At 43.9% G+C, this 15,003-nt stretch overlaps 1 protein-coding gene across 3 annotated transcripts in view; it reads left to right on the forward strand.

Annotated features, from left to right (window-relative positions):
• Positions 1–13,148, forward strand: part of Tmem131 (Transmembrane protein 131) — a 111,449-nt gene extending 98,301 nt beyond the window's left edge. For 2 of the 3 annotated variants that reach the window (XM_055073835.2, XM_072287843.1), the window contains 3 exons: positions 1,779–1,805; positions 6,346–6,582; positions 9,745–13,148. In XM_055073835.2, the coding sequence (XP_054929810.1) occupies positions 1,779–1,805; positions 6,346–6,582; positions 9,745–9,960 (480 nt within the window). In that variant the 3' untranslated portion in view covers positions 9,961–13,148. The remainder of the gene's footprint in view (positions 1–1,778; positions 1,806–6,345; positions 6,583–9,744) is intronic. The other variant, XM_050183054.2, reaches the window with a different exon arrangement.
• The last annotated feature ends 1,855 nt before the right edge of the window (positions 13,149–15,003 follow it).

Below are 15,003 nucleotides of genomic sequence, written 5' to 3' on the forward strand. Positions count from 1 at the left end.
TATTCGCCAATAGCTGACATCAATCAAGAAGTTTGTTTGGATCAGTGCGCTTCTTCCTACTGTATTGTGTGTATGTATAGTTATTGGCGCAGTTAAATAAACAGGGTGAAGTAAGAGAAAATCTACTTTCGAATTTCAATAATAATTATGCACTTCCGGAAGAAGCCGCCAATCGTCTGCTCATGCTCAGGTGCAGCCATCCATGTGGGAATTAAACTTTGGCCACCTTGCTTATCGGTGTCCTAGTCGGCGAGTCTCGCTAATGTCGACTAGCTTTGAACACTCAAGTAACCTATAAACACCAAAACTTAAGATCAGACCACACACACGCATGCCAGCACGCGCTCACTTGTGGCTGTTCCTGGTTAGACGCCTTGGCACACTTTGCTTCGTATTGATAGCGCTCCGAAATGTGCAAGTTGGATGTGGCTACTTTCTGTTGGTCAAGCTGGTGCAGGACAAAGCCAGTCCACACCAAGTAGCACGGCCAGACTGGAGCATATGAGCGCGAGCGGGCACACAAGCCCTGTCATCCACAAAGCAAACGCTGCGCATACGCACTGCAGTAGCATGTACCTGCGGTCTGCTACGCAGCGTAGATACTGCGGGCCGCCACGGGGTGCCATGATGCATTCACTGGCTGAGCGCACTGCGGCTCACTGAGGGCAACCGCATTTGACACGTCTAATGTACCAGAATCGGAAATAGTGACGTTTACAAGAACATCCAAATTGAAATTTGAAGTGCATGCCACGGGGATGTTCAGTATGTAGAGCATTGTGGGCATGCCCTGCACCTTCATAGCCTTAACAGTGCAAGTAATTGAAGAAGGAACGGAAGCACTGTTAATGGATTGCCAATAACTCCACTTCTGCTGAACGCATTGAAGTACTTTTTGCCACAAGGTGTTTCTGAAATAGTCTAATTTAACTTCAAATGCATTTCTCGACTTCGATAAAAAGTGGTTCAGGGCCTCTTTAAAGCTATTTTGGACATAGCTGTGGCGATTTGAGTCCTTGTGCGCAATTAAAGGCATGCATTCAGTTTTTTGGGTTTCCTCATTTTTCGTACATTTTCGCAGTTCCTAGGGAGTCCGAAAAATGAGACATTGACTGTATACACAACGAAGAGCACTGCAGTGGTGCTAGCAGGGTGTTGCAAGGGAAGCATCTCAGTCCCAGGGGTAGCATCGGCTTAATGACCAAGAGCAGAGACGAGTCTACATAGAGTAAAAACTGGACATTTACTTTCATGGATAGGTCAAGGGCGGTCAGCTCTAAAAGCCGTTCAAGAAGCGAAGGCCCTCAGCTAACAGACACACCATCTTTTATGCTCTCTAGAGAAAACTCTCATCCCCACTGGGAGAGGGAAACCACAGTCGGCCAAAGTACCTGTGCTCAATTCTTCATGTCTGGGCTTGCAGCAATCTCGCTGGCACTTTGATTCCTTCACAAGTATTGTTACCTGGAGGCATGCTTAAACTTGCCTGCCCCACACACATACTGCAAACTTATTCTGTGGCACGCATCCGAGAACAGGGAGAGGGTCCTGCACTTGACACGAGAACTCGTGCACAAATGCCTTAGTGCACGGGCACATTCATTGAAATTTGTTGGTGGAAACATGTGGCTTTTGGTATTTTGGAGGGTCCAGAATGGTGTTGGTTTTGGTTGTGTACTACAACCAATTGTCCCAAACACGAGCCATAAGGAGGGGTAAAGTGATGGATTCCCCACTTTTCCTCTCTCTCTCTTTCTCTCTTTTTTTCATTACTGCAGCGAGGGAAAAGAAGCTCAGCAGAAAAGGTGAGTTACATGAAAAATGTAGAGGCAGTCATTTTGAAAGCATTTCCTCACACCTTTACATGTTGAAGCCTGTGGTAATAGTCACTTCCTGTGGTGTCAGGCCACAGTACGACAGCTGAACCTCTATATAATGAAAGTGGATATAATAGGCTATAGAACACAACAAAGTAACTCTGAAGTTTTGTTGGTCATGCTTATTTCAGTCAGTATTTCCCTGCTTTAGCAAAACTGAAATTGTGGGGTTCAACATGGTGTTGGTTACAGCAAAGCAAATTTTTTTGTTTGCGCTTGACTCAATATAGGTTCTGCTCTAGTAGCAAAAATGCCAAATGCAATTTTCAATCTATTTTTGGTATGCACAATTTTTCAGACTGTTGCTATCATTTAGACTTCCCCACAGCACCTCCACCCGCCCCTAGATCTCCAGTGTATGGGCAACCAGCGCTGAAACTTAGCATGCTAGCAGCAGTGCCATAATACATTAGCTAGTGGGCTGCAGAAACTCGTTTTAGTATGACGTGCTGCAGTTTCATGTTGGCAAATTCAGTGCTTGTCTTGAGGCCCATGTGTGCAGCTTCTGACCTGACTGGGCACTGGCGTGCTAGAACGTAGGAGTGTATGTGCTCCTCAAGACATGCATCTCCATGGGCATAGCTTGGTTGGATGCATTTGGCATTTGCAAGTGCTGATACAGGCGTGCGTCCCTCGTTGTTCAAGATGCCTCCCTACCGGTCGACGGCAGCAAGTTTTGGTGGGACACTTAAACTGCTGTAGCAAATCCTGGCCAACGCTGGTTCCCTGTGATGGCAAAAAAAAAATTTTGAAGGCTACATGGTGTGCTGGTCAATTTTTTGGACATGATCAGGGTGTGTAGCGACCTGGAAGGTCAGGGAAATTTTAAGCACCCGGAAAAGTCACGGAATTGTCAGGGAATTTTTTCTTTTACAGAGGGAAGTCATGGAAAATGGCCAAGAAAATTTAGTTTCAATTTTCCAAAGGCCCGGCTGCACCACAAAACATTTCTTTAACCAAAAAATTGTGCTCGTCTCATAGGTAGCAATTAGACAAGTAATTAAAAAAAAATGAAATAGTTAACTTTCAACTGAAAAATTCAGGCAATTGATCCTAAAGCAAGGCATTCTAGCAATATTCATAACCGGTTAGAGACGTGCAAACAGCTGATGTGGCTAATTTGTGCAGCATAATGAATTGCCACAAATTTCACCCAGAAAACTGATAACTGAAATTAGATTGCTGAAGAAAGCAACTGCCACGCCTTTAGCAGGTGCACGTGATTACATGACTGCTTACGCCCCACCATTGGGCGAGGATGAAGCAAGCATCCTTATAAAGCTGTAATCTCACCAGCGTAATGCTCACCCGACTCAGCTTTCCTGCACTTTGTTACTGCAGCCATAACCTGCGTTTTAATTTATAAGCTGAATGAATAGGCAGAAATGTTGCCACCTTTACAAGCAATTTACAAGGCTTTTTAAGTTGCTGCATCTGCAGTCTCCAGGGTAATGTAGTTATCACTGCTATGACATATTAATGCTGGCTGAAGTATAAGTACGTCAGCATGATTCCTGCATTTCAGGAACACCCCCTGTCATGCGCAGCAAGGACCTTCAACCTTTTCCTTCTGCTTTCTCTTTTTAATTTTTTTCCCTCTTGTCAGTTCATGCAAATCACAAGTCAAAGGCTGATGGGTGTTGCTTCCAGATGTTAAACCCCATGAATCAATCAAATTATACAGCATTAATTGTGAGGTGGCTGCATGGTGACATTTCTTAAAAAATACTGTCACTTTGAGCCTTTTAATATGCCATGAACCCTGGTCCGTTGAGGTCTCCACATAGTAGAGCCGAACGATAGTGCTGGAAAAAAATCTCTGCAGCTAAGAAAAGCCTATAGTAGGATTTTTGACTTCTTTATCGCATTGCACCCTGCTGTACAAGTGGCCACTAGAGCGATGGATAGGAATATATTAAATGGAAAATGACAGTTACAGATTATCGGATGGCTGGTAGTGCACCTTTTAAGGGACCCTCATCAAGTTTGACATTACAAATTGGCAAGCGCAGTGCTTAATCACGTGGTCATAATCGTGGCTGCAAAGTGCTTTGCACCGAGCTAGGCTGTGAAAAAAAGAAACCAGGAAATTCAAAGGGAAGCCTTCATGCCTTTCTCCGAGAAACTTTCAGCAGAGATGATTTTGTGTACATTGTCATCTTTGCTTCTGTGTCCTCGCATATTATCACGTTGTTAGAAAAGTTCTCAAAATTGACCTGCTAGTACTTTAAAAAATTAGCCGCTGTCTTCTTCTTCTTCTACTGCATCTTTTTTTTAACTCATTAAATTTTTCCTGCCAAAGTCTTGGAAAACCTCGAAATGTTGGAAAATTTTAAGAACAAAATTCACTAGACATCCTGATGATCCATGCATATAGTGCCTCAAATATGGTGGATGTGAACGAAATTGCTACCATATCAACTCAGCACCAAACTGCAACTTTGGTTGTCAACTCTCAACAAAGCAGCACTGCGTATGCCTATAGTCGGGCACAACTTTAGAAAAAATGGGCGTTTACTCCTCCAAGGCAAATGCACATGAGCCTCCACCAATGGGCGCGCACTCTAGACTGACGTCACGAGCCGGACGGTTGGTGACTGCGCCGATGTAGAAGATGGCCGCCCACACTTCGAACTGGGCCGAGTGAGTCAGTCGTGTGTGTCTGTCCCTCGTCAACGTAAATTCCCAAACTGTTTGTGGTGGTCTATCATGCCAGAAATATTATTGTGAGCTTACGATGCACCATTTGTGCCACGTGCGTTTATTCTGAGCCATTATCCAGCGACGAAAGATTGCAGCGAGCATGGCTGATGCTAAGCGAACTTACGAGACTGCAGGCTTGCAAAAAAAACATGAAAACGAATGGAAAAGAAAACCTATCACATACTGGAAAATAAGTTTGTGAAAAAACAAAAAAAAATATAAAGCTTATGCTATTTAAAACCAAGAGTACTTATTTAAAACGATGAATAAAGCATATTTGTGCCTTTCCTGCGTCCATCGTCTTCTCGCCCCAGGTTTGTAATGGTTTCAATAAATGCACTGTTCTTTTAAAGTATTAGTTAAACAGCAATTGATTAATATTAAGCTCGGAAAATGAGTAGTAAATGTGCCGTGTACATGTAAACCAGCGCAAAAGCTATGCAGAGTTGCTCTCTTTTCTTTTGTCCCTTGCAATGAAGCTAAAAAGCAGACGACACGAAGCATTGTAGAAGGCACGGGGTCATTTTTCTCTCACGATCGGGCATGGGCTGTTGCAATCCAATCACGAGAGCTCTGTCAAACCAGTCATCAAAATACACAAGCCTTTATTTATACTGAGAATTACGTTCTTTCGAAGCACGGTTTTTGAGCGGGACTATATTGATCGCGGAGGCAATCTGCTGTCGCGCTTCAGTCATCTGGGCAGGGCCTCCCCTTTCTTCTAAAGTTGTACCCGATTATAGTGGCCTAGACAATATGGCTGTGACAAAAATTTGCAGGAAATGGCTGTCGACAAGCTGTTGCCGGATGCTCATTGTCAGTGTGTCTGTGCCAGTAGATCTCATTGGTGATTGAATGCGAGATCACATGCAAAAGCTAGACTGACAGCTGTAGCAGTGGAATTTTGGTTCTCATGCGGTGCCCTTAATGTCCGAAATATTGGTCTGGGATTGTACTGTCGCGCTCGGTATGAGCTGCAATGCAAAAGCGTGTGGCAAAGTTCTCACACATTGCGGTTCATACTGAACACAATAGTACTTAACCAGAGCAACTTGAAGTGGCACATTCGAGGCAAGCATGCAAATTTTGACCAGCAGCTTGGCTTGTTTGGGCTGCAGCTGGCAGTCCAGCACACCGATCACGTGTAAGCACAGCGATTTCACGGTTGCATATTAGGGATGGTGCGAAGTGGCTGTATGTAATTGATTGTTTCTGTGGCACATGTCAGCATGGCAGTCCGCCAACAGAACATTTAAATCCTTCGGAGAAATCCTTCGGAGAATTTCCTGGCATGTGTGCATGTCAGAGACACGATGTTTGCTTTTGTTTCATACGGACCTGATAAGTTTTTTTTTTTGCCAATATCAACATGTATATGTATATATATCACGTATACCGAAGCGATTTTCATGTCAAATGTGAGTTCAAACTGTTGCACACTTCATTTCTCAAGGCCTTAGAAAGCCTTATTTTTTATTTGCTGATACAGTGCATCTTGGCCTTCCTGCTGCTGCATGTCAGCACCTTGGTTGGTCATCATTTTAGAATTTCTTTTTATTTATTTCTCATTGTGTTACATTATTTTTTGTTCTTCCTTTTCTTCTTAAATTATGGATTTTCTCGAATGCCCATGTGCCCAATAAGCTGTTATAGGGATCTTCGTGCAAATTTTGTTGCCTTTATATTTTTTTACGCACTGGCACTCGCATCAGGTTGTAAATCTGAAAAAGTTAAACACTATATGTCTTCAATGTCTGCATTTCAGCCTCATTTATGGGAACCAGCACCAACACCACCAGCCCCAGCTGCTGCATTGCCATCTGTGTGGGGCTCTAGCTGGTGGAGCAGCACCGCTGTAACGTTGCCTTCTGGAACACCGCGGTCACCTGGCAGCTTGCCTCAGGGGGACACATCACCCACCGAATCCATGACCAATATGGTATCATCTATAGGATTGGACTCGCCAGATGCTAGCTTAGAACCAGCGGCATCCTTTGAACACGTGAGCGACAGCACTGCTGCTTTTAACCAGATTAAGTATTATAGCTTGACCACTTTGCACCGCCCTAATATGTTTTCCCAGTCCAAATGCCATTGAAACCCATCCCACCCGAAATTAACAGCACATTTGTGTTGTCTACTCCCTGGCTTACTAAATTCTAGTCCTGTTGTCCTGTGAAAAATTGTGCAGAAATTGTCGATGGTGATTGTCAGTGTAAGCGAATAGTCGGACGTTTCTCGAAAGGTGTTTGCATGATTAAAGAAATTATGTGCTTGATGCCATGTATGTGTTGCAGTGAAGGGGCTTAAGTACCATTTGTTGTTTGATTACACGATTCCGTTGAGAATAGAGCCGTTAACCAGAACATCTACAACTGCAGTATAGATGGACAACACTAAAATCTACAAAATCTGTAATAGTTGGTGTCCAGCAACAGATGCGCACCACACCTCAATTGCACGTGAGCATACGCCCTCTGTATCAGTGCCTTTGTATTGGCACTAAAAGTCCAACCTCCAACCATTGGCCATGAAAACAGCCTCAATAGCCAAATAACGCTTTAAAACACAGTAAGAATCTGTTCCATATGTGGAGCAGGACAGACATAGAACTTTTCCATTGGAAACAGTATGATCAGATCATGAACTAGCTGATAAAATAGAATATTGAGCAAATTGGAGAAATTTTTGACGTAAAAGTACTTTAACAACACCTGCAGACGGGCTAGATGGTGCATTGCAGATCGACGAAAAATAAGCGCACAGGAAGACACACACGAACAGCCAAGAAAGACACAGGACAGGTGCTAACTCACATCTATTTTATTTGCAGCCATACTAACAAATATATGCGGAAAGGATGACATGCGCAGCGCATAACAACAATGGAAAGAACATAGTAACAAGGCAACCCAAATCATTAAAACTACAACACACGTTCAAGAAACTCGATTTCTGCCCTGAAAAGCTTTTTATCTAATCTTTTATCTAATCTTTTCCTGATATAAAAGGCTTCCAATCATTCACACGCAGTCTTATCGCGACCTTTGCCTAGGATTCTTATGTCACTCAGTCGCAGTTCACATGCTGTGCACTTGGCGCAATGATCAGCCAGGTTTGTCCCACTGCCCCTAATAGCCCTCAAATGGTCCCCTGCTGCGTTCAGTCTGGCCTATGTACCGTATTTACACAATTGTAAGTAAGTCGACTTGAATGTAAGTCGACTCCCCCCATATCTTGTGTGACAGGAAAAAAAAAAAAGTAGTGCATACCCGAGGGAGCATTCGATAACGAAAATTTATTAGTAGCTGACATGGTCACTGGACTACTCGTCCTCACTTGTGCCATCGTCCTCACTAGTGCTGCCATCGTCATTGCTGCTACGGTCCCACAGCGCGTCTAGTGAAATTCCACATTTGGCAAATGACCGCACCACAACATCTTGTGGAACAGCGGCCCATGCCGAATGCACCCAACCACACGCAGCCGTCAGGGAGGCTCTTTTGACAGGTCCAGTTGGCGTAAGTTCGCGGTCTTCTGCCACGAGCCACTCGTACTCATGGTGGAGTAGGTCCTTAAAAGGCGAAGATCTGGGCTTGTTTCATGACCATGTCTCACTTCACTGGCAGGGACCAATCACGCATTTCAGCGACATACGCCGCAAGCTTGGGCTACAGCTCCGGAATGTGTCCAGACTTCGGCCCATGGGAAATTCATTTGCCGTAACAAGTGAAAATTTTGCCTCGCTGCAGTCGCCACTCTCGCACCACCCGTTCAGAAACATGGAACTTGCGGCTCACTGCGCAGCGATTTGTTTCTTTGGCGTAAAGGATGGCAGGCCTCTTGAATGCTGCTGTGAATGAGTGAATGAGCGCCGAAAGTTTAGTGGGCCGGAGCACTCATGATGACTGAGGAAGCATGGTAGTAGCATGTAGCCGGCAGTCAAGTCGAACGCATCAAACTAAGAGCTACAGGGAAAGAGAAACACATGAGGCGGTGTCTGCTCTTCCATGAACTATCGATACTCCCCGCAAGCGCTGAGGGTGCCGCCGTGACTGGAACAGCGGCACTTCCAACAATTATTGACCCCCCCCCACCCACCCCCCATCCCCCCACGAGTGTTGTGTGCACTGTAAAACTCTCAAGAATGTTGAAAAGCCCTTCCGAAAAGCGAACAAACACAGAGGATAGCGAAAAGCTATGGGTAGGGCCATAGAGCAAACATAAAATTGTAACTACGTCGTAGCTCTCCTGATGCCTCGTTGGTCTCGCTTTTTTGGCGATGCCATGTTTTGGTTTCGATTGTAAGTCAACTTCAGCACTTCAGATTTTCAAATTAGAAAAGGTAGGTCGACTTACAATCATGTAAATACGGTAAGCCATCCCACAGGTCAACGGGATCTCGTACACGACCCGCGTACAGCAGTTAACATGTTAACTGCTTGGCATGCTTTTTTCTGCATCAGCTCGGATTTCCATCACGCGAAATGCGTGAGCACGGCTGGGCGAGCTTCTTTGGAGCAGAGAGCACCACAGGCATACCATGTCGGTTAGCCACTTTCTTCACGTGGTGGGCCACCTTGTGAAAATACGGAACCACAACAGGTTTAACCGGGTTCTTCTCCCGTACGGTATCCTTCCCAAACATGGCTTGCTTGGTTTATCAAAAAAGGGCTTCCGTCACAGACACAATGACTTCGAAGGGGTAACCAGCAGACACTAGCCAGGTTATTTGCTTATTAAACTATACTGCACTGCATGCGGGCACGACTTCGTGAGGGCAGACCCCCAGGCATTGGTATGCGATGACTCTCTTCACTGTTTACAAATGTGCCGACAGGCACAGGCAGGTTTAGTGTTTACGCACGAACTGCCTTCTCATCGTTCGTTGCAGTTTTTAGATATTAGCATTACCTTAGAGAATGGCTATGCATGTTGGGAGTACGCTCCACGGGCACAGAAGGACCTTTTACCCTACCTGTCGGCACATTCGGTTTCTACATGGGTTTCTTCTTTATATTTATTTCTTTTTTTTACAAGTCACTTTTTGCATTATATTGTTATATGCACAGTGTATTAATACAATTATTGAAATCATAATCACAGAAACAGCAGTTATAGAAAGATGTTAGTAGTGACAAGCTTGTACTTGTCCTCCTTTCAGCTAAATCCGACCAGTCTGGGCACAGCACTGTCACACAGCATTTGGACACAGCAGCAGCCTACTGGTATATCCCGCCCATGGAACTACAGTCTGTTCCAAGACAGCGCTACCACGCCAGTGGGCCATCCCCCAGTGGGCAGTAGTAACGGAAACAGCAGCAACGCCATCAAGGGTCCACATGCCCCATTGGGGTGGCAGGACAAGGAGTCCTTCTGAATGGCAAGAATGCTCCCAGTGCGCACACACACACCCCAGCAATACTTCTACAAACTGTCAACTTATTTGTGTTCAGCTCACCCCCTGTTTGTTTGTTTATTTGTGTGTTTCCTCTCAGCTTTGAAACTGACCATTGCCAAATCGCAACGAATGCCTTGGGACTGGGTAATATCGCACAGTGCCAGAACATTGTTGTAGCGGCTGGCATGATTCTATGACGCAGGCTCTTCATTATATTGGCATCATGACTGCACGATTGATGCCTTGTAGAAATGCTTCACCTTGTGGGCATTACACGAAAGTTTTCAAAAACTGCACCTTGCTGACTTTGCACATGAATTCCAGTTGGTCCTAATTGCCCTTGTGTGAAGAAATGTTAGCTGTTTGTAGATGCTGCCATACATGTTTTGAGTGGTGTAGGAAGGACAGTGTGTGAAACAGCATTGGAATCCGTGTGCAAGGTGTCGAAGTAAATCTTGTTGGTAGCATGTGACTAGCATGCCGTATTTTTTTACACCTTCAGCTAGAGGCTTGTGTTGTTTTCTCAGCTGTGTTTTAATGCGAATCCCCAGGACAAGATATGGAAATCAGCACCAAACTAGTTACCTGTGCCAGCGGCCAAACATCTTGTTCAATCCACTCAATTCGTGCTTTTTGCTGCATCAAATCTGAGCACCGTGAGCCATCACACATCTAGTTTTGTGGCACTCATAGTGTGAAGGAAGTACTAAGGCAAGGAAGATATTTGCGGTAGCTGGTGTACCTGTTTTCATGAAATGTACCATTCTCATGGCTTCGGATTGAACTTATCGAAGCTATTTTCTTTCCTACTTGATAGTGTGCTCTTTTTTTTCATTCACTGCCCATTGAAACCATATATAATGACAGCAAAAATTACCATTGGGTTATTTGGTGTGTAACTTTAAATTGAGAAGATATTGCTGAACAGAAAGGTATGAGAGAACAGGAGGGCTGCTGTGTTAGTATGCATTGTGGTGCCTCTGCTGTCATTCTTGACCTCGTACCTTTTTGCACTGCTTGGTGAATTCGACCTGTTAAAGACTTTTGGTTTTTCGATGCACTAGTATGTGCCTGTCTGATCTATTTTTCTGCAAGCATCGAGGAAACTGCATTGTCAGCTGATACGACCGAATGTGCTACTCTGTTACTGAAAATGTTCCCGAGTGTTTGCTCATAGTGTGGTTCACTGGGAAAAAGAACACAAGAATGTATGGCTAGTGTATTACAGTAGGAGCGCCTTCAATTAAAAATGTGCTCTGTTTTTAAGCCATACCATTTCATTTAGAGGCACTGGTAGAACACAAGCAAAGACTGGCTCATGCATTTTATGCATGAGTGCAGCATTGTTACGTCAATTACTGCCTGCTCTTTACAGGGGCTGTATTCTCATGTGTTTTTTATCACAGTGGACCATGCCACACACTAAAGCAGCACAGTGTTAACCACTGCTGTAAAAAAAAGAGAGAGAGAGAAATACCATATTGCATAATGTGATGTATGAGCTGGCTAAACTGTGAAGTGAAGTGCATTTGCATGTTTTATCTTGGGCTTGCCTTATGAGGATTTAATTTGTAGTGATAGAGTGACTAAATTCAGTGCTAAAGTTTTCATCCAGCATTCTGCGCACAATTGTCCTTGTAGCTCGCTGCTGTGGATTATCTAATTAATAGAAAAATACTGCAAGCAAGAGTTGCGGGCCTACTCAAAAATTCCTGACTGAGATAAGACTCTTGTTCATGTACTGTATCTGGGTTTGGTGGGAGAGTGCGAGGTTCAGAAAATAAGCTGTTGTGCACATAGCGCTCCCATCAAACCAAAAGAATTCTTGCATGGCATTTAGCACATGGGCCTGCATGTTCTGCAGGCATACTTGCTTTGACTGGCATGCCCACATGCTTGCATTTTAATGCCTTGAAATGAACTTCTTTTTTTTCTTCTTTTTTTGGGGTCAAGTGAATACCTCACTGTTGTTGCCTAGTCAGGGTTTGCAAAGTTTTAGTGATAGAGTGACTACTGCAACGAGCCGTGGTTTATGAAGCACTTGCAGAGTGCTGTTCATGTTCGTGGAGATGCGGCTTTTTATCCTTTTTTTTCTTTTAGCAGTACAGCGGTATCACTGGTGCACTATGCTTGTGGTGCGAGCGTTGTAATATATTGGCTCTGTTCTGCACTTCTAGGACAGTGAATTGTATCTTTACAGGATTTGAGGAAGGTTTAGAGCTCAGATATTGTGAGAACTATACACTTGACATAAACTGTTCCTCACATTGTTCTGCCATCCTTATCCATTGTAAGCACCCCCAAGATTAGCGTCAGATTCAATAATCCACAGGCAAGGGCATGTGGATTGATGTGCTGCGACGTCCTCTCACTACCATAATTGACAGAAGAAAGGGGGGCAGGGGGACGTTGTCGGCTGTGATTTACTGCTTATGAAGAAAATTTCATGTCTCATGTGCAGGCCAGTGGACGTTGCATTCTGCGAAGTTGTTTTAATTGCTTTCTGTAACAGATTAATTTATTTTTATTGTTTTGAATCATTTACATTGTTACAGCTTCTGCCAAAGTAGTGCGCAGAGTCATGTTTTATCATCATTCTTCGGAAAGCTATTGGATTTTTGTGCAAGCGCATCTGTAAAAAAAATATAATCACAGTGGTTGAAGGAGAAGATACTGTGTGTTAAAGTGTTGCACCTTTGAGAAACACATTGAGGCTCTTTAGCCATGTTGTAAAGCACTGCCAGAACAGGTATGTTTTTGTTGACGTTGCAAGAAACTTGGCTTGCACAGCGTGCCGTAGAGTTTTCCTACTTAACTGCGTTGTCCTTTGTTCTCTGTGTAGCGGTGGGCTTGTGATGAGAAGATTGCAGACCCTTCGTGTTGGCTTCATTTTTTTTTTCCCCTGTGCTGGAGTGGTGAATTGATGTGTGCTTAATGCTGTGTTAGAGCAAATGTGCCCTGTTCCCACGTTAAAAAAAGAAAAATAATATACTATAGCAGAAAGAAGTACCATGCCTGTTTGGCTGCTGCAGTTGCCCAACATGGTCAACACTGCCGCCTGCTGTGCTGTTGTCAGTTCAATGTTTGCAGGGTTCCTTAAAAAAAAAAATGGAATTTCTATCTGAGCTTTGTTATCAGCTCACAGAAATAAAGAGAGTCCAACACCAGTTTTCCTTGTTTTTGTTTTGCTGCTTCTGGGTTGATGCATGCACTGCTGAGTATGTTACAAATGTTTACAGCGAAGTAGTTAAGGGGAGTTCTACAACGGCTCTCGTGCAGCAGTGATGAAGGTTAGCGGTGATCAAAGCGGTCAGCAACTTTTTGGAATCCGATGGCTTGGTCTGGATCAAATGTCTGTTAAAGAAGATATAGCGATGCAGCCTGTACAAAAGCGGCTGTATGGCCATGGCATTGGTAAGAACTTGCAGCCGGATGCAGACATCTGTGATGGGCTAAAAACATCCAGCAACGTAACCCTACCAGACCATTGGAATGTGTGGACAGGCATGGGTATTGGTACAACTGGTGCAGAATGCAGCCACATGCATCAGATATAGCAGAAAATATAGAAGTACTAAGCTTGCATATAGCAAAGCACTTGAAAAGGTTCAGGTATAGCAAAGGCATTGCGTAGGATGTGGAGAAACATCCTGCGGAGATTTTTGATGTGGAGATTTCTGGCAGTGGCAAAACAGATCCCCGACTTGTGAAGGTTGTCGGAATTCCCCAATACAGTTTCACTGCATGTATGAGCTGAGTCAATTAGCCTAAGCCTGCAAATTTGGTATGTTGCCGGTATTTGCCAAGGCTGAAAAAGCGGTGCATTGCCAGCCAATTTATGTCCCCACAATCTAAAGAAATGCCTCGGCATATAGTCCAGTTAAGATCACCTTGAACTGCTAGAGGCGTGCTTCTGGAAATTTAACTGGTGTTGCAATTTCTTTTGTAGCACATTGTAAGGTTGCATATCTCAAAATTAAGTGGTGATACTAGTCTTAGGATTTCTGCTAAAGAGAAATGACATTACTAGTCCTTGGCTTCAATTTTGCAATTGAAATCTGCCAGAGTTTAGTCATTAAAATTTAGCACATTTCAGTAATTAAGACTTCCTTTTTTTCTTTCTAATATCTGTCTAGCCACATAGCTTTTAAAAGATGTTACTCATGAAAAAAACACTTAGTGCAGTGACCGAATCTCAACCATGCTGTTTGCCTTATCGGCTGGTTTTCCTTCATTAGAGTATACTAGAATTGCCTACTCCTCTAGCATGGCCTATTGGATGTAAGGGTTGTCACTACAAGCACCAGCGCTGCAATCGTTCATGTCGAAAGTGGGATCATGGTGCACTGATTTGTCGTGGCGAGAGCATGCGTCGATTTTGTCTCGCGATTTAGGTTTTTTCTATTTTGATTGATAATAAAACAGTGCCCCTTGAGAATGAAAAATACTGTCGTATTAAACAGAAATAGGCTTGCTCGGTGCCTTCTGAGTGACTTTAATGTTAGTACGCTCATTGTGAAATACATCCAGCAATATGATGGGGACTTGTTTTTGTCTTTGTCAGATTGTGTGTACAGAATGCAGTGACAAGACCTGGTCTATGTAAAAGTAAACTAGCCAGAGATTTTTTCCTGGAAACCTTGTTGTGGTAGTAAGCTCACTTGTTAAAGGTTGTCAGCGTTCGGATGCAGGTTACAGTTAATTAGTCGAAACGTTTGTGCTGTAGTCGAAAAAAGAACCTTGACTACATGGCACAAACATAAGATTTAAAGTAACTATGACGATAGTTTTACCCGAAAGGCAAAGCAGTGATTGCGATAGCAAATTCTTAGACAGCTATAAAAGTAAGGTTAGTCGTTTCGTCAGCTGCATAAACTGCCGTAAACATTTGCTTACTAGCTATATCAACAAACACGTTGTCACGTGCACACAGGCAAACATGAATTGCACATCTCGCTCGACCACCCTGGACAGTCGCCGTCAGAACGCTGGCGTGATGAACAGCGGCAGCGGCGACAGAAG

This window comes from Dermacentor andersoni, chromosome 4, assembly GCF_023375885.2.
Source record: "Dermacentor andersoni chromosome 4, qqDerAnde1_hic_scaffold, whole genome shotgun sequence".
NCBI lineage: Eukaryota > Metazoa > Arthropoda > Arachnida > Ixodida > Ixodidae > Dermacentor > Dermacentor andersoni.